Here is a 21,223-nt window from a genome sequence, read left to right as displayed (position 1 = left end):
CATATTTTTAAAAATAATCCCTAAAGAGTTCAAATAGTGAAGTGAATTGAATCGTATTCAGTGCATATTTTCAAGATTTTTTAAAAATTACAATTTATTTTCATACTTGTCACAAACACTCAAATATATTATTGGAGTACTATTTTAAAATACTATGTATTCAGTGAATACATAAGCATAGAATTAGGAAAGGCAGCTCACATGCTTACATGTTTATTTTTTCTATTTATTTTTTCATTTTGTATTATACTTTAAGTTTTGGGATACATGTGCAGAATGTGCAGGTTTGTTACATAGATATACATGTGCCATGGTGGTTTGCTGCACCCATCAGCCCCTCATCTACATTAGGTATTTCTCCTAATGCTATCCCTGCCCTAGCCGCCTACTCCCTGACAGGCCTTGGTGTGTGATGTTCCCCTGCCTGTGTCCGTGTGTTCTCATTGTTCAGCTCCTAGTTATGAGTGAGAACATGAGGTGTTTGGTTTTCTGTTCCTGTGTTAGTTTGCTGAGAATGATAGTTTCCAGCTACATCCATGTCTATTTCTTTTTAAACCAAATCTCTAACAGTTGTGTCAAATATGTTGAGGTATCCTCTGTCATTAAAAGACAAAAACAAAAACTTATCTCTAATGCCTAAGTGTTTGAAATCATATTCTTATAAAATATGAGGCAGCGTGGGCAACATAGTGAGACCCCCCTCTACAAGAAATAAAAAAATTAGCTGAGCATGGTGGCTCACACCTGTAGTCCCAGCTACTCTGGAGGCTTAGGTGGAGGATTGCAACTTGGGGGTTGCACCACTGCAGTTCAGCCTGGGTGACAGAGTGAAACCTTGTCTCAAAAAACAAGCAAACAAAAAATATATATAGCATTTCTCTGTTCTTGTTAAGTTTTAATGATTTTTCGTCTCAGAAAGCTTAAAATTTACCATCGTAAAGTGAAATAACAGTTAAGAGGGAGAGGGAGGTAAAAATGCTTTTATTCTCTTTAACATTTGTTTATTTACTCTGTGGTTGGCAAAGTTGCTCATTTATTTCCACAACAAACTCAAGAGATATGGAATGTCCCAAATTAACAGATAGAGGAAACTGGGTGCAAGATCATAGATCTTGCAAACAATGGTGCTCTTCATAGACACTGGCTGATTTCAGAGCCTCTGTACTCTGTCATGATAAAGCCTCCATCATCACTAAGGAAATTTAGTAAATGAAACAATTTTAAGAGTAAAGCAATGAGATTATTAACAATAAATTATGGTATAGTGCTACTAACAGTTTTTGTCAGATGAAATGGCTGGATCTGCTATTTTGGAAATTGTGAAACCTATCCAAAAGTTGAAATAATGAAACTACTAAAATCATACACCCTCTACCTAGATTCACCATTAGTTAATATTTTTTTATTTTTGCTTTGTCTTCACACACGCATGCACACACACACACACACACACACACATTCTCTGTCTCTCTCTTTCTCTCTCTCTCTCTCTCTCTCTCTCAACCATTAGATGGTTAAGTTTTGGGGCCAGGAGTGGTTGTCTCATGCCTGTAATCCTAGCACTCTGGGAGGCCGAGGCCGGCAGATTGCCCGAACTCAGGAGTTTGAGACCAGCCTGAGCAACATGGTGAAACCGCATCTCTAGTAAAAATACAAAAAGTTAGCTGGACATGGTGTAGTCCCTGCTCCCTGTAGTCCCAGCTACTTGGGAGGCTGAGCCATGAGAATCACTTGAACCTGGAAAGCAGAGGTTGCAATGAGTTGAGATTGCGCCACTGCACTCCAGCCGGGGTGACAGAGTGAGACTCTGTCTCCAAAAAAAGAAAAAGAAGATTAAGTTTTGGATATCATGGCACTTCTTTCCTAAACACTTGAACAATGAATTTCTTAAAAATAAGGATTGTGCTTATTGTACCTAAGAAATTTGACATTAACTCAATAATATTATCAGTTGTCCATTCTGTATTTCCCCGTTTATCCCAAAACTGTGTTTCATAGTTGGATTTCTAAAAAATGTCCTTCTTCAATTCAGTATTCAGCCAGGGTTTATGTTTTGTATTTGCTTTGTTAGTCTCGTTTAGAGATACTGAGAAAAAATGCTTTTGTTGGTATCTTTTTGTGTTGTTTGCTTTTTAATGTCTTTAAGTTTTTGAAGGGTCCCAGCCAATTATCTTTAGAATGTCCCACCCAACTTTGGATTTGTCTGTTTGTTTCCTCAGAATTAGATTTACCTGAATTTATCATGTTAAACATTTTTCACAGTGATACCACATCTGTGATGTTGTGTAATTCTGCTAACACCATATCAAAAGGCACCTAATGCCAACATAAAGTTTATGATATATAGATTTGTAATTGGCAGCAACAAAGACTTCATTGCTTGAATTATTTTTTCATTTTTCAAATAGACAACGACTGAAAGACCTTTCATTCAGAAGCTGTTTCGTCCTGTGGCTGCAGATGGACAGTTGCACACACTAGGAGATCTCCTCAAAGAAGTTTGTCCTTCTGCTGTTGATCCTGAAGGTAATATGATCAGCAACATTAAAACATTTCTTTCATTTTCTGTTACTGAAGTAAAATAAGCTTTCCACATTTATAAACAACAGGTTATTTCAGGAAGATATTTTCATATCTTATAGCGAAAAGTCTTTTCAAACAGAAGCACTTAATATTTAATATATTATTTTGTAAATTATTGACTAAAAAAATGATGACTCGACTCTCTGGTAAAATAAAATACAGTTTTTAAATCACCCTCTTAGTATATCTCTGGTACTCTGGTTTTTAATTTATGGATCCAGTTCTGATAAATACTACTTTTAATCTTGCATTTTGTTTATTAACTTTAAAGAAGTCAGAAATGGTAAAAACAAATTTCTTATTTTTGATATTTGAAAGTTGATAATACTGAATAATGGATAAGTAGTTTATTTGAATTTTCTACTACTTTCTACTTTTTCTTTTTTAGTTAACCTTTTTCTTTTAGGCTTTGACAATCTACAAGTTCGTTCAAAAACTTGACCTGTTTCATGGCGCTAATTTTGTAACTTAGGTTAAGGCTGTTTTCCTGCAGGCAAGGGACAAATTTTTAAATTTCTGAATTCTGTTTTTCTTTATTACAACATAAAGAACACCAAGAAAATACAGAAAACAATAAAACAGTGCCCATAATCCATTAACTGATAGAGACCACTGTTGAGACACACACACACACACACACACACACACACACACACACACGAATACTTGAGATATACATATGTGTATAATACATACACATTGGCCCTTCATATCCATGGGCTCCCCATCATGCCCACAGCAGATAAAAAATATTTGGGAAAGAAAATGGATGATTATGTCTGTACTGAAGATAAACAGACTTTTTTCTTGTTATTGTTCCCTAACAATACAGCACAAGTATTTATATAGATTTACATTGCATTAAATATTACAAGTAATCTAGCGATAAATGATTTAAAGCACACATGTGCATAGGTTATATGCAAATATTATGCCATTCTATATAAGCGACTTGAGCATGGGTGGATTTTGGTATCCTCAGGGATCCTTGAACCAATCCTTCATGAATACCAAGTGACCACATTGTGTGTGTGTGTGTGTGTGTGTGTGTGTGTGTGTGTGTGTGTAAAATGTCCTGGTGCTCTTGAATCTCAGCCCTATTAATGGTTACTAAACTATAGGGGAAATTTTCAGTGGCATATTACTGTATTGACATAAAAATTGCATAGAGTTGGCCGGGTGTGGTGGCTTACACCTGTAATCCCAGCACTTTGGGAGGCCAAGGCGGGTGGATCACGAGGTCAGGAGATCGAAACCGTCCTGGCTAACATGGTGAAACCCTGTCTCTACTAAAAAATACAAAAAAAAAAGATTAGCCGGGCGTGGTGGCAGGTGCCTGTAGTTCCAGCTACTTGGGAGGCTGAGGCAGGAGAATGACCTGAACCCGCAAGGCGTAGCTTGCAGTGAGCCGAGGTCGCGCCACTGCACTCCAGCCTGGGTGACAGAGCAAGACTCTGTCTCAAAAAAAAAAAAAAAAAATTGCATAGAGTTGTATTTATTATATAATAGAAATTTTTTAAAAAAAACTTTAAATCCATGAAGGAAAGAGGTAATGCATTAGTGTATATGAAGGTAATACTTTAACAGATAATGCTTGTTTCTTATGAATGTATTCTGAATTGGAGGAATGCAGGATTACTTGCATGACATACCACACAGTTCATGAAGCATGTTGCATCTAAGGAAATAGTTTGCCTAAGTAGTAGAATTAGAAATAGTGGGTTTGGCGGTAATGTTGTGGTATTCCAGCCTAAATGGCTAAGCAAAGACTATGGAGCCCAAAATATGTGTCATTCAGCCTGAGAATATTGCGATTTTCCTTAATCAAGTATGCTTGCTTATACTAGCATTCCTACATGTATGTAATGCTTTAAAAATGAACAGAGGCTCTGCCTCAAAAAAAAAAAAAATGAACCAGAGGTTCAATAGGAAGGGGAAGGGCACCTAAAATAATACTGTCACCACCAATACCAGAAGGGATTGAAGGAAGAGACCACTGACTACTACCCAAAATTATTAAAACTGAACAGGATTTAAGAGGTTATAAATACATTTTATAAAGTCTTCCTTGAACTTTACTAGCCTTTATAGTATAGATTTCTGATGATGTCTACACACATCCATGTATCTCTAGTGCTAGGGTAAATGTTTGCCAAACAATCCAGTTACTGAATTCTTTCTATCATTACCATGAAACATATTATTTACGATCATTAAATCATGGAGCAATTAACATTAAGTTGATTATAATACTATCTTAGACTCCTAATCCATTTTTACTACTGTGTAATTTTAGCTTTCAATAAGAGTTTTAGTTAAATAATTTTTTTATAATTTAGTGATTTTTTAGTAAATTTATAGAGTTGTGCAACCATCACGACAATTTGGTTTTTAGAACATTTCCATCTCCTTGTACTTACTTGTAGCTAATCTCTGCTCCACTGCCAGCTGTAAACAACCACTGGTCTGTTTTCTGTCTCTAATTTGCCTATTATATTTCACATAAATTGAATAATACAACATACAGTCTTTTGCAACTGTTTTTTTCCACTTAACATTATGTATTTGAGTTGCATCCATATTGAAGCAAGTGTCCATAGTTTGATTGGTGAATAATACTCCATTGGGTAGATACATCACATTTTGGTTCTTCCTGTACCAGCTGATGGGTGTTTGGACTGTTTCCAGCCTTTCACCTTTATAAACAGAGCTGCTAGGAACATTCAAATATGGGTCTTTCTGTGGACATTTGTTTTCATTTTTCTTGGGTAGCTTCCTAGGAGTGGAATGACAGGGTCATATAGTAAGTTTATTTTTTATTTTAAAAGAAACTACTGAGCTTTCCCAAAGTGGCTGTACCATTTCACAGTCTCACCAGCAGTGTATAAGGATTCCAGTTTCTCCACATTCTCGCTCACATGTATTGCCATCCTAGTGGTATCTCATGATGATTTTAATTCTCATTTTTCTAATGACTAATGGTATTGAACATGTTTTCATGTGCTTATTAGAATTTGTAGATCTCTTTGATGAAGTGTCTATTCAAATCCTTGTTTTTTTTTCATGGATTGTTTCCTTATTACTCAGTTTTGAGCATTATTTATATATTCTGGATACAAGTTCTTTATCAGATATACAATTCGCAGATATTTTCCCCTAGTCTGTGACTTGCCTTCATTTTCTTTCTCTCTTTCTCTCTCTCTCTCTCTTTTTTTTCCCAGACAGGGTCTCGCTCTGTCACCCAGGTTGGAGTGCAGTGGTGCAATCTAGGCTAACTGCAAACTCCACCTCCGGGTTCAAGTGATTCTCGTGACTCAGCCTCCCTAGTAGCTGGGATTACAGGTGCTTGCCACCATGCCCGGCTAATTTTTGTGTTTTTAGTAGAGACAGGGTTTCACTATGTTGGCTAGACTGAACTCCTGACCACAGGGGATTCACCCACCTCAGCTTCCCAAAGTGCTGGGATTACAAGTGTGAGCTACCATGCCCAGCCTTGTCTTCATTTTCTTTTGAAGGATAAAAGCATTTAATTTTGGTGAATTCCTGTCTATCAAGTTTTTTTAATGGATTGTGTTCAGTTAAATAATTAAAACTTCTTTTCTTATAGGCAATACATTTACATATTTTAAAAATCAAAGCATATATAAAGGAATTTAGTAAAAAGTCTCTTTCCTAACTCCTGTTCACCAAACTCTAACCTGGTTCCCCTTTCTAGAGACAACCTGTGTTGCCATTTTCCTGTATATCTTTAGAGATAGTTAAGTAAACTTTTTATTTTTGAACTCAGGCTACAGAAATTTTGACTAAGTAACTCATAACTTCTGAGAAATTCCAGAAATTCAAGAATAAGCTTACTTTTTTAGTTAATTTTCTCTGTGTTATAAGGATGTTTGTTTTTGATCTATTTAATTATCTATTTTTCTGTGTTTTTGAGGATTTTGGAATATAGATGAGTTATTTTCATTTGAAGTATAATTAAGAGGTTGTTTTTGTTGCTGATAGAGATAAACCCCATAAACCTCTTACCTGTCCATGGCAGCATTGGCTTTCAGTTACTCATTTCTCTGTATTGTGTTTTTTTCCCTTTTTGAGTACTTTGTAGTAGTGCTTTAAAGAACATTAAAAACTAGATGCTGTCTTAGTCTGTTTGTGTTGCTATAAAGAAATACCTGAGGCTGGGTAATTTATAAAGACAAAAGGTTTATTTAACTCACAGCTCTGCTGCCTGGAGATTGGGTATCTCATGAGACCCTCAGGCTGCTTCTACTCATGGTGGAAGCTGAAGGGAAGTTGGTGTGTACGGTGGTCACATGGTGAGAGAGGAAGCCAGAGAGAGCAGGGTGGTGCCAGGCTTTTATAATAACCAGCTCTTGTGGGAACTAAGGCAGTGAGAACTCACTCCTCCACACCCAGGGAGGGCATTAATCTATTCATGAGGGATCCACCCCCGCCCCCCCACCCCGACCCAAATACCTCCCATTAGGCCCCATTTCCAACTTTGGGGATAAAATTTCAACATGAGGTTTGGCGGGGACAAGCAACCACACTATAACAAATGATTTTATCAATTAGGAGTAAATGAAATTTAAGCCAGAGTTTAATATTTGAATAACTACCCTTTTTAAAAACAAAAGGCGGGGTCTCACTGTGTTGCCCAGGCTGGTCTTACCTTTCTCACTCAAGTGATACTTCCACTTTAGCTTCACAAAGTACTGGGATTACAGGCATGAGCTACTGCACCCAGCCTCAAATGACTACCTTATTGCACTTTTCCTAGATGTTTTTTTGACAATCTACTTTTTAAAATATGTCGTTTTAAATTTACTTTTTTATAACATCCTTGACTATAGAATGAGAACACTGCAATGAAACCCAAAACTTTGGAAGGAATGTGTTCTGTAATGATCTGTCCCCTAACAGCAGCACAATTGTCACAGTCACAAAATGATCCATATTTGCTAGTCCCAAGTTTATATAAGGGGGTCTCCCTTGATACATTTGTGTTTTATGTGTAAAAACTAAAGTTAACAGTTGCTTTTTAATCCAGGAAAGAGGGCTTACTTGAAATTTTATATTGTTTATTTTGTTAATGAATTCATTAGTTCAATTCATTTTTATTTCATGGTTGCCAATTTCTAGTTTGTGGGTGTGGTTAAGGAATGCCTAGAGTGGGAAGAAATTAGTTGGGTGGGAAGAAATTAGTTGGGTATTTGACTTCTTTAAAGAATTGTATAACTGTATAACTTTCAAGTTACTTTTTTTTTTTTTTTTTTTCTTGAGACAGATTCTCACTCTGTTGCCCAGGCTGGAGTGCAGTGATGCCATCTGAGCTCACTGCAACCCCTGCCTCCCAGGTTCAAGCAGTCTTGTGCTTCAGTCACGCAAGTAGCTGGGATTACAGGCATGTGCCACCATGCCTGGCTAATTTTTGTATATTTGGTAGAGACGGGGTTTCACCATGTTGGTCAGGCTGGTCTTGAACTCCTGGCCTCAAGTGATTCACCCACCTTGGCCTCCCAAAGTTCACTCTCTTAATTTTTGCATGATTTTGCCAAAGGTCTCTTAACCACTTAATTGCAGAACTAGGTTTAGAACACAGGTCTCCATCTCCTGGTGGTCTGTTGGTTTTTCCACTTTACTATGCTGCGATTTGTTTTTGTTTTCTTTCTTTCTTTTTAACTTTTTGGTTTAGTTTAAAATAACATTCTGAAATACTTGCTTTTTCCTAACTCTTTATTTTATTTTCACAAATCTTTTTTTTTTTTTTTTTGAGACGGAGTCTTGCTCTTCCCCCAGGCTGGAGTGCAGTGGCGCGATCTCGGCTCACTGCAAGCTCCACCTCCCGGGTTCATGCCATTCTCCTGCCTCAGCCTCCCGAGTAGCTGGGACTACAGGCGCCCACCAACACGCCCGGCCAATTTTTTTTTGTATTTTTAGTAGAGACGGGGTTTCACTGTGTTAGCCAGGATGGTCTTGATCTCCTGACCTTGTGATCCGCCCGCCTTGGCCTCCCAAAGTGCTGGGATTACAGGCTTGAGCCACCACGCCCGGCCTATTTTCACAAATCTTAGTCTTCAGTTTGTGTTTAGTATCTAATTTGCCTGCATGCTCTTCTCTCTATAATATTTCTGATATGATCTTAGGAACCTGAGTGTCTACTGTTTTATTTTGTTTGTTTTGTTATTTTAGTGTTCCCATATGTAATCCTGACCACTCTTGTTGAATTTTTTAAATGGTGATTATGAACATCAGACATGTAAATGAAAAGCATTCAAGTGCTTTGAACTGACACTCTCAGAATACACCTTTATTCTGCTCTTATACCCAGGTTACAAGACAAGATTAACGTGACCCTACACAAGAAAGGCACACAAATTTGTGAAGCTGTTCTTTTAAAAGAGATTCTTTGTTCTCTTAAATTTCTAGGCTGCTCTACGTGTACATCCTTTTCAAGGGGATACACAGTGTGACTTCCCGTGTGGTTTTTTGTGTGTGTGTGTGTGTGTTTTCTTTTTTAAAGAGGGGAGCAGTGAGGCAGCGCAGCCACACAACCTAATCCACAAACCTTCCTTTTAGGTGATTTCATGTGCTGTAGGTGAGTACATCTGTGTGACAGACTTCTCCCCATGCAAACTGTCAAATGCTTCTCTTGACTGCGGAACACACACTTCATTGAAATGACATAGATAATGCCTATTCTTTTCAGGTATTTTTGACGGTATCTTTCATTCCAGGAGGAAGCCACATCTCTAACACCAGTATCTTTTCTTTAGAAAAACTTTTATCTTTGCTTCTTCTTTTTATTACGTATTAAAAAAAAATTGTCATTTAAAAATCTATGTAGAGTATCCAAAACATTGAGTCACTGTTTCAGTAAAAAACTGTTTACTTCCTGGTTCAGTTCACCTGTAGTATTGACAGACGTGTCAAACATGAAGCATTTTGACACACCTGCACTCAACTTAAGTTGAAAGCGAAAGACTTTAAGATTGGGTGTGTATGGATAAGAACTTGCTATCATCACATGATGAAAAGAGAAAGTACTTCATAAAAGTTATGTGGCACCATTGTCTTCTACTCCCTACAAGTGATTCAGTGATGAAAGAATTTTGTCTGATTTCATCATATGAAAGTCGAATGTACTAGTATTTATGAATACGTGCTTTAGGTCATTGTTCTTGTGGAGTAACTAATGATGAGCTGCTGCTTGTGGAGTAACTAACGATGAGCTCTTTTGTGTGTTCCTTTCTTTTTTTGTAAATGGCTAAGGGAATTAGTCAAGTTGGAGGTAACAGGAAATGACCAAAGGTGAGCTCAGGTAAATTGTTTTTGTGGTTTCAGCTGTAGTTAAAATGACTCAGAGATCTAAGCTCCTGTACCAGACCTGAAGTGAAATATTTTTTTCTTTGTTCATTAAAAATAACATATCAAGAACATTTATTTTTTACCTTGGAGAATACAAAAACACCTATAAGCTTTTCCCAATTATACTTCATTTCCCAGTCTTCTAATGTAATGTATAACAACGTGGTAAGCTAGGCGGGTGGATCACCTGAGGTCAGGAGTTAGAGACCAGCCTGACCAACATGGTGAAACCCCGTCTCTACTAAAAATACAAAAAATAAGCCGGGCGTGGTGGCGGGCGCCTGTAGTCCCAGCTACTCGGAGGCTGAGGCAGGAGAATGGCGTGAACCCGGGAGACGGAGCTTGCAGTGAGCCGAGATTGCGCCACTGCACTCCAACCTGGGCGAGAGAGCGAGACTCCGTCTCAAAAAAAAAAAAAAAATAACATATCAAGAACATTTATTTTTTACCTTGGAGAATACAAAAACACCTATAAGCTTTTCCCAATTATACTTCATTTCCCAGTCTTCTAATGTAATGTATAACAACGTGGTAAGCTAGGCGGGTGGATCACCTGAGGTCAGGAGTTAGAGACCAGCCTGACCAACATGGTGAAACCTCGTCTCTACTAAAAGTACAAAATTAGCCAGGCGTGGTGGTGCATGCCTGTAATCCCAGCCACTTGGGAGGCTGAGGCAGGAGAATTGGTTGAACCCGGGAGCCGGAAGTTGCAATGACCTGGAATGCGCCATTGCACTCTAGCCTAGGCACCAAGTGTGAAACTCCATCTCAAAAAAAAAAAAAAAAAAAAAAAAAAGAAGAAGAAAAGATGGTATATTCACATTTTTTTCTCCTTTGCCCTATATGATTAGATTATGTTAGTAAAGTGAATTAGCTGACAAGATAAATTTTTTTCAGACATAAAGCAATTAGAAAAAGAAACATATAAATCTCATGCTGACCATATAAGGCAGATACTTTTAAGTATTTAGACAAAATTGAAGCTGGTTAGTATCTCGTGATTTGAGATAATATTTGAGCAATAATCACATTTGTCAGTGTGATGGCACTGCCCCCGGAAGAACAGGCACTTCAGTTTGCAAATTCATGCCACAGGAATAAAAAAAACTCCAATCCCCAAAACTCATCAGATTGCAGGTTTTACAATTTCAGTAATTCTTTAGATACTCATTTAGAATTTGAATTAGAAGGAATTAGTATCTCTGTACCTTCACACTGTTTGATTTGGGCAATCACTTAGAGTTTTTTTTTAATGAATATTCAGTTTTCTTATTTTATAAAATAATGAGGCTTCCTGTTACCATCTTATAGCATGCATACAGAGTTTAAATGAACCAGAAGTTTTTTGAAGTGAGTCTTCATAGTCTTTTGTATTTTTCGAGACTTTACATTTGAATCTGTTTTTTGTTTCTTAGAGGTTTTTTTTTTTTAGCATTTTTCACAAGTAAAAGAACTGTACTCATAAGAAATTTACAAAGGAAAGTGATAAAGAAGCACATTTGTTTTTCTTTTTGTTGTTTGTTGTTAATTCCACTATGCATAGACAAGTAGATGATGTTCAGCTTACACATAGAAGTTATAAATATATAATGCTCTAAATGTAAATCAATATTGTAACTGCTTATATAAATAAAATAACTCAAGTTATGGCAAGAGACATTGATGTCTACTTTCTTAGAAGTTAACTTCTGGACATGATTAGAAGTGCCTGAAGTGTGTCTCTGGTATGGAAGAAATAAGCTTGTTTTATTTACTAAGGCATCTTCATAGTCACTGCATTTCCTGCAGCCAGATTGACTGATCATATACTTGTTAAAATATTTTAAACGTCTTTAAGGCAAAAGGTCCAAAACTAGACTGTAATAGATAGTTGCTGGTAGTTTTCACATTGAAGAAAACCATAAAGAGCAAATTGTACATATATTTGGTGTTTAATCTCTTCATAAGTGACCATGGAAAGTCCATTTGTAACTTTGTGGAGTTACTGTAAGCCTGACATATGGGGTGGGGTCACTTGGCTATAACGGGAGCCTCTCCTTTCAGTCTTAGCCTAGTACTCTCTGCTTGTATTCCTTATTGTGTACATATTTTATGGAAGAAATGATACAGTGTCATTCACAGTGGGAATTCCAAAAGTTCTTCAAATGTAGCCTTCATAAGCATGTTTAAATATCTGTTAGGCTCAGTTTAAATTTACTAATTACAATATATTTTCTTTTCTTAATTTATCATTATACTATTAAATTCTAAGATTAAATGAATCAAATTCTTTGCTTTGATTGCTTCCCTCTCCCTCCGTCTCTGCATGTTGTCTCAGCACATGGGCAACATTGACGAATTCTAGTGATAGAGAATCTCTTAATTCCTAAGTCCATTACATATGTTTTTTCTAAAATCAAAGAAATAGTGCTGATTATTTTCATTCTCCACTACTGGAAATGATGAGATTACTGGACCTGACAGAAGATGCTTCTGGTTTCTCCTTCTGAATTATTGTTATCTTAATCTCAAGAAGTTAAATGAATTAACCTGACTGTCCCCAAAATGAGAAACTCACACTTGCACAACTATTTCATCTTTAGCACTAGAAAACAAAATTCTCTTACCAAAATAATAGTATATGCAGACAATTAAAAACAAGTCATCTTTTCATTGAAACAGGTACTATGGGGCTTCATTCTGACCATATGTAAACAGTACAATTATTGTCTATATTTTAAATAAAGCAATTAAGTTGAGCTATTCTACAGTTCATACTTGACAAATATTAATGGACCCTATTACACCCAACTAGAGTTACTGGGTCATTTTATGAAAGCAGATAAAATAATATTGTTTTCAAAGTTTATTTATATATTTATTAATGAGCAAGGTTTAATTTTTTAACTTTTACCACATTTTTATCTTATTGTCAGGAAGCTTTTAATCAGTTTTAAAATGGCCTTACAATCACTTAATTTAATACACTTTGCTTTTTATAATTACAACTGATCATATGGGATTTTTTATATAATTTAAATTTTAGTTTATGTCCTCCTTACTAAGAAATACAAAGATTATAAGCAAAAGTCAATGAAAGAATTAATATGGACATGTTTTTAAATTGTTTAAAATGTTAAGAGTCAAAGCTCTGAAAATATTTTGGACAGAAATAATAAAGATATAAAATGTATACATGGAAAGAGATATTTGGTGTATCTGGTATTTGGTATATACTGGGATATTGCATGTTCATTAAGACCTGTACTGCTAAGTGAGTATGGATCCGGAAGAAGTTAATGTAAGTATTTTTAAATGGGTTTGTATTTTTCTGATAAACAGCACTCTCCTTCTGTTTGTGATCATAGGATAAAAGCCCTGTAAGCTTGTATATGTTCATTTTTACTGCTACATCATGTAGTATGCTCTTAAGATTGAGATCTCATTCCCCAGGAAGCATTTCTTTCCAAGATTAATTGCCCTTTTAAAATCAGCGTTTGATGTATTTCTTTGGCTATATCCTGGCTTGGTTTAACCCTCTTTGACCTGACCTCTCTGACTATTACCTCCGTGGCTGAGACAAAATCCTTCAGCATGATGTATGCACTTCACATTTCAGCCTGTTGTTTTTCATGTCAATGGATTCAATTAGTTGGTGTTTTACTAATGAACATATCAGAGGTTAAAGAATTTGTCAGAACAAAATTGTTCAGGCTAGTGGTAATCAGAAAGCTCGTTGCTCTATTTTTTAAAACTTTTCAGCAGTATTAAGTATTTTTCAGAAATTTTACCTTCAGTATTACACATTTCAAGATAGCAAATCAAGTCGTTTTCTGCTGAATTATAAAATATAACTATGAAGCCACAAAGCTGAACACAATGGTTATACCATTTGATCTTAGAATTCTACTCCGTATTTATAAGTATGAGCTTTTAAAAAATTTTCTTGTTAAAAACATGTATGAATTTCCCTTAAAGATACATCATCCATTTCTTTAAGCCTCCTTTAAATATTAATAGTAAGAAGGAAACTCAAGCACCTCACTAGAATCTCAAGTCACCTGTTTTTAAAGACATTTATAGATCATATTCCTTGTTGAAATTGGCTTAGTTGAATAAGACCTAAAACCCAGATTGGGATGAGAAAGGTAATTAATAGCCATTAGTAATAGAAATCTTTAGAACACAAATTTATCACATAGTGCGAGTTCTCAAATGATACACTTAAAATGTATAACATAAAGATTTTGAAAGGTTTTGTTTTTTTTACCTGAATGTTTTCATCTTTTTAAAAAAAATAACCTTACCTAAAGTCTATTAAATGATATATCTGTAGTACAGTAGGGCTCATTTGACTTATAGGTGGTGTGCTCCACTTGAATATATGTGTTGAGAGCACTATTAAATAAACGTGAAGGTTTCTAATACTTAAGAATTTTTCTTAATGTCATTTAATTTGCATAATCATTGAGTCTGGGTTTTTGTTGTCTTTTAAAAAATACATTTATTAAAATCATATGCCATACTGCATAAAAATGGAACTGAATAATTCAGGAGGTATTACCATGAGGCCAAATTCTTATAGCCCTTTGTATGCCAATCACATAATTGAATCCATGGTTTTTATATATCTTTTGATATATCTAGTACTAAAAAAAGAACTTATAACGTGTGTAGGAAGAGAATTACAATCACTCTTTACTTTTTGTTACTAAATCATGACTACTTTTTGTTACTAAATCATGACCTTTTTAAAACTGATCTTCTGTCTTCACATACTTTATCAGTTATATTTTTGACACCATTATTTTTTATTAGAGAGTGAGCAGGAGAGAGGGGTGGAGAAGAGAGTCACTCGTGTTATTGAGTACCTGTGTCTAAGTCCTGTGCTAGGGTCGCTGCTGAGTACTTTGCTTGGATATCCCATTTAATCCTTCATGTAACTGGAGATTAGAATTCTTTGTTCATACTGTAAGATGAGGAAACAGACAGAAGTTTAAGTGAATTGCTTGAGAATTCAAAACTAATAAATTATGATGGTTTGCACTCTGAAAGAAATGTTTTGCTGTTTAGATATAAAAGACACAGATACTGGAACTGGGAGACGTGTTAGTGATCCTCTACTCTGGACCAGTTTGCAAACTGACTCACAGAGTTAAATGAGAAGCTATCATAGGTTATAAATCAGCAAGCAGAACTTAGGAGGTGGTCTCAATCCCACATTAGCAAAAGCTGCCATATCCTTACCTGTGTTGTATATTGGGTTTCTACATAAAATTTTGTTTGTAGAAAAATTCTACACTGGTATGATCATAAGATTCATTCTAGGGAACATTTGTAAAAAAAGACTTTACCCCAGAAATTGATTCAGAAAGTCTGGAGAGGAACTCAGCTCATATATATGTATATATTCTTTTAATTTCCCACATGATTCTAATGGTCAGCTAGATTTTCAAACCATACATCTATATAGGCATCTTCATTTTATATAAAGAAACAGCTTCAAAGTGACGTGAGACCTGCTCAGAGCGCTTTGTTGCCAGAATTGGAATTCAAGTTGCCTAACCCCCAGTTTGTCTTTCATTAGTACCTTGCTAACTAGTGGTGCATAATTGGCCCTCTCTCCTTTATGTCTCATTTATATTATTGTATATTGATAACATTCATTGTATCTATGTCTATATGTAGGCATCATTTTTTAATATATACATAAGAAGTTACTATTATTTTAACTTTGTGATTTCCATTAATGATTTGTGTGGTTAATGTGATTTTTATTTTTTCTTCTTCTTATTTTTTTCTATATGTAATTCTTACCATTCTACTCATATAACCAAAATCTACCTGAATATATTTTTCTTAAAATGTAACATTTTTTTTTATGTTCACTTTTAAGTAGATGCTGGTTTTAAAAAGTGCTTTGTGGACATTCTACAAAATAGAGATGTACTCTTCAAAATTGTAAAGGTTAAGAAATGTAGAAAAGGCTAAAAAACGGTTGCAGATTAAAAGAGAATAGAGAGATGTGAAAATTAAATGCAATATGTGCATCCTTGACATGACCTGAAGTATCCCCCAGAATTCACGTGTAAGAAGCTTAATCCCCAATGCATCAGTGTTGGGAGGTGAGGCTTTTTGGGGGGTGTTTAAGTCATGAGGGCTCTGCCCTCATGAATGGGTTAATGCTGGTATGAAAAGGATTTGCAAGAGTGGGTTCACTGTCTCTCACACTTCTACGTTCTTCCATATGAGAACACAGCAAGAAGCTCATACCAGGCGCCAGCATTTTGATCTTGGATTTTCCACCCTCCAGAACTGTGAGAAATGAATGTTTGTCCTTTATAAATTATCCAATTATAGCATCACAAACAGACTAAGACAGTCCTGGACTGAATCCTAGATTGAAGAAAAATACATTATTGGGATAGCTGATAAATTTGAATATGGACTACATGAATATATTTTATTTATATATCATGGTATATCAATATTATTTTTTATTGTGATAACTGTACTGTAGTTATGTAAAAGAATATCTAATATTAGAAATGGTACACTGTAAGTTTGAAATCATAACAAAAATTACTTTCCAAAAAGTGCCCTGTATAAAGAAGTTCACATAGAACTAGTTCACTTGATTTGTCTCGTATGTTTGCCTAACTTAAAGCTTAAAGCTAGCTTTTTTTAAAAACCTGAGTGGGAGAAGCATACAGTAACATTTTTCTCCTGAGTCATTTTCTTTGTAGTGACATTTCTCATTCTAAGTATTAAGGTCTAGATTCCCATTTTGAAACACAAAGACATGTTTACCAAAAATATTGTTTACTTTAGCAGTATCAAGTGTTTCCTTTGTACTGTAAGAAAAAAAGAGACATCTACTGATTTTTTTTTTTTTTTTTACTGTTTTATTTTATTATTAATTTTTTGTTTTTACACAGGGTCTCACTTGTTACCCATGCTGGAGTGCAGTGGTGCCATCACAGCTCACTGTAGCCTCGACCTCTTGGGCTCAGGCAATCCTCCCACCTCAGCCTCCCAAGTAGCGGGGACTACAGGCATGCACCATCACGCCCAGCTAAGCTAATCTTTGTTTGTTTGGTTGAGTTTTTTTATTTTTTGTAGAGATGGGGTCTGTTGCCCAGGCTGGTCTCAAACTCTTGGGCTCAAGCGATCCTCCCACTTTGACCTCCCAAAGTGCTGGGATTACAGACGTGAGCCACCACACCTGGCCTGTTTTCTTTTATTGGTTTTGATAGTGCTAAAATGTCCTTCATGCTTTGTTGTTACTTATGGTACCATGAATTAAGGATAGCATATACATTTGGCTTATCTGGAAACATTTTTTAGTTTGTTTTAATAACCAAAGCAGTCTTTACAGGTAGAGTTATTCTACATGGTAGGGCTACCTATCAGAAAGCATTCCAAAAACATTAATTTTGACAGTATAATTCTACCAGCAACAAAATTATCCCAGCTCTGAGAATATTTATTAACTAATTACTGTGTATGTCAGGTACTGTGCTAGGCACTGGGGACAGAGTAACGAATAAGAGAGAAACTTCGGTTTGAAGTTTCAGGGGAACTGCTGTCCTATTCTAAGAATCCCTCTGTTTAAAATTGTGTTATTGAGGCAAGTCAGAAAATAAACAAAATACATAAATGCCGGTGAAATATTTGGACATGTGTAGGCAGTGACAAAATAATATATTTAGAACCTTAAACTGTTCTGTTGAGGGATATGACAGTCTTAGATTCTTTCCTTAGTTACTTTAGTTAGTGACACTTTTATGTTATAAATTAAAAGTGGCCCCAGCTTCTAAACCAGAGAATCAGTGCTACTTATTCAGGGTTTGGGTAGGGGGATTTATTAGGCTTGTTACACAGTGTTTGAATAGTACTTATGTCCTCCAGCTTCCGTTGTACAACTCATAAACTCCAACAATCCTTTTGTAACATGGTTGGTCTTTTGCCTTTCAGATACACTGTGCATCATCAGTGGATTGTTTACCATATTGTATTTGCTCCCACATTTAAATATTGCTTTAGATATAGTACTTTGGATATTGAGTTGTGACTTGTTTCTTCTGCTGTTTCATAGTATACAAAGGTGACTGGCTTAAGGAAAAACTTCAGAGATAAGGAACTTTTACTCTTACACCACTATTCTTTCATTTTTTGACTCAGTGCTAAGTAGGAGGAAGATTCTGAGAATATTAAAATATTTCAAAGAAATATAAGAATATGAAGAGAATTATACCGGAAATGTTTTCAAATATTCTAAGAAAGATTTAATACAGTAAAGCTTTAGCAAACTAGAACTTACAAGCAATGAATCATTCCAGATAGCTGAGGGTTTCTCCATTTGAATACCAGTGTTTAAAAAATCTTCCCAAAGTACTGGTACTATGCTTTCTATAGTATTCTGTATATAGCTTAATATTTCATTATGAAAACAAATCATTGTGTTAACACTATGATCACAACTGTGTCAAAAATTATGTATAGATGCAACAAAGAAAAAAATAAAGCCTTTTTTAGGTTAGTATTATAAAGTGATACCTTTTTTCAAAATTGTTTTAAGCTATGGCACAGTGATTTGGGAGTTTGTTTGGAATGTTTTATTTGGTTATCTTTGGAATTGTTAGTATGTTAAGTTTTTATTTTTCACATTCTTTTATCAACTCTCTAGTATTTTGTGTCCTCTGTTGACTGTCACCTCCTGGGACTGTGCTCCCTCTAACAGGAAGTCTAAATATTTCTTTAAAAGGGTCTCTTGTTTCAGGTGCCAGCCAAGTCATTATCACCATACATCATCAGCTCGTTTTGCCCAGACCTTAGAGCACTTACAGATTCAAAAGTCATTTTGAACAGAGCAGAAAGGAAAACGTAGGATATTTCTCCTTTATAGAGTTCCGTGATTCCCTGTTTCCTTGTTGTCTTCTGTCACCAGGAAGCTGAGAGGTTTAGAAATTGTATTTTGAAGAGACGGTAAAGGAGACAAACCCAGAATTGTGCTAAAGGAATAACACAAAGTTTCTTGATGGTTCTATTTTTTTTTCTTTTTCATTAGAGGAGTTTGGCTTTGCTTTCTTTGTTTTTCTATGACAAAAATCTTTATATTTACTTTAAAAGTTGTCAGTACAACACACCAAAATCATGAAAAACACAGTTAATCTTAAGTTTAATTTGGAATACAATTGAATTTAAAAGAAAGGTGTAAATTTCAGCCCCCTTTTAATTAGCAAGTGGATGTTAACAAAAATGAGTCAGGCTTTATAACTCTAAAACAGGAATCCCTGAGTCAGATTCGTAATCTCTTCTCATTAAAATTTTAACTGTTATTCAAATAGTATCTCTAAGACATTTTGATACATACTTGAATGCTTTACTGAAAACAACTAAAGCTCACCTGTGTCTATTAAACACCTCAAATACTGATCTGATTCTTGATTTCTAGTCACATTTCTATTTTACATTTTCAAAATATGTATGGACCTACTTCATATACTTGTCATTTTTAATAACCATATAGTACCGTTTTTAATGTATAACTAAAATAAATTTTGGTCATTGGTACAATGGGCTGTTTTTGCCACTACAGTTTCATTAACGTCAATCTTAAGTAAGCACAGTAATTAAGAAAGAAGTAATACTTTCACATACAGCAACAGAATTTTTATCAGAATATATTGTAACCCTCAGGTTTCTGTTTTGGGTGATACATACTGCAACATTTGAACTTTCTCCATGTCCACATTTCCTGTTCAGGGGACAAAACAGGTTTAAAATCCATTTAATTCACTAAGGATTCTCAAAAGGCAACAGATTATTTTTTCTTCAACTCTTTTGACTTTTATTGTTGTTGGATTTCTTTCTTGGAATAGATGGGGAAAAAAAGAATCAAGTGATGATTCATGGAATTGAGCCAATGTTGGAAACACCTCTGCAGTGGCTGAGTGAACATCTGAGCTACCCGGATAATTTTCTTCATATTAGTATCATCCCGCAGCCAACAGATTGAAGGATTAACTATTTGCCTGAACAGAATCATCCTTAAATGGGATTTATCAGAGCATGTCACCCTTTTGCTTCAATCAGGTTTGGTAGAGGCAATCTGACCAGAAACACTTCGCTGCTGCAAGCCAAACAGGAAAAAGATTCCATGTCAGATAAGGCAATTGGGCTGGTCTTACTTTGCATCACCTCTGCTTTCCTCCACTGCCATCATTAAGCCTCAGCTGTGACATGAAAGACTTACCGGACCACTGCAAGTCTTCTGTAAAATATAATGAAGCTGAAACCTTTGGCCTAAGAAGAAAATGGAAATATGTGCCACTCGATTTGTATTTCTGATTAACAAATAAACAGGGGTATTTCCTAAGGTGACCATGGTTGAACTTTAGCTCATGAAAGTGGAAACATTGGTTTAATTTTCAAGAGAATTAAGAAAGTAAAAGAGAAATTCTGTTATCAATAACTTGCAAGTAATTTTTTGTAAAAGATTGAATTACAGTAAACCCATCTTTCCTTAATGAAAATTTCCTATGTTTACAGTCTGTCTATTGGTATGCAATCTTGTAACTTTGATAATGAACAGTGAGAGATTTTTAAATAAAGCCTCTAAATATGTTTTGTCATTTAATAACATACAGTTTTGTCACTTTTCAAGTACTTTCTGACTCACATACAGTAGATCACTTTTTACTCTGTGTTACCATTTTGACTGGTCGTCATTGGCATGGGGTGGATATAGGGCATGGGATTACTTGTCTCAGGAGCTGTCAATAGAATTTCTTGCTGCCAATTAAAAAACCTGTGTTCTTTACACACTACACGTATAAATATTGTAACTGTTCATCTTTGCTGTTTTATCACTGTAAGCCTGTCAAATCATAGTATTCTAAGCATCTGTAAATGCTAATTTTGCATTTTTGGAAAAACCCATTCCTTCCAAGCTAGTGTTTTTCATTGGCTCCAGGTCTAATTTTTCACTGTGGTCCCTGACAGCCAGTCTTTTGAAGTTTAAAGATTACCTGTCTCCTGACTGCAGTACCTTTTCTTTAATTTTTACCAAAAATATCCAGAGGTTACTGGAGTTCTTATTCAATATAAGGAAAGTTTGCTGCACTTTATTACCAAGCCTCTGGGATTTTACCAGTCAAACATATTTGTACATTACATTTCATTTCTTGTGAGCTAGCTAGCTGTCCATATTGAATGTTGACCCATTTGAGTATGCTAAAAGACTTATAGTATCAGACCACGATCATGGTTTTAGATCCCATAATAAAAATGA

General features: G+C 35.4%; 1 protein-coding gene across 3 annotated transcripts in view; it reads left to right on the top strand.

Moving 5' to 3' along the window:
- Positions 1–20,569, top strand: part of ATG5 (autophagy related 5) — a 139,969-nt gene extending 119,400 nt beyond the window's left edge. For all 3 annotated transcript variants that reach the window (XM_055260320.2, XM_055260331.2, XM_055260309.2), the window contains 2 exons: positions 2,409–2,526; positions 19,812–20,569. In XM_055260320.2, coding sequence (XP_055116295.1) covers positions 2,409–2,526; positions 19,812–19,948 — 255 coding nt within the window. In that variant the 3' untranslated portion in view covers positions 19,949–20,569. The remainder of the gene's footprint in view (positions 1–2,408; positions 2,527–19,811) is intronic.
- The last annotated feature ends 654 nt before the right edge of the window (positions 20,570–21,223 follow it).

Source organism: Symphalangus syndactylus, chromosome 2, assembly GCF_028878055.3.
Source record: "Symphalangus syndactylus isolate Jambi chromosome 2, NHGRI_mSymSyn1-v2.1_pri, whole genome shotgun sequence".
NCBI lineage: Eukaryota > Metazoa > Chordata > Mammalia > Primates > Hylobatidae > Symphalangus > Symphalangus syndactylus.
Note: the sequence above shows the minus strand (reverse complement) of the source record. Positions and strands in the feature narration are given on the sequence as shown.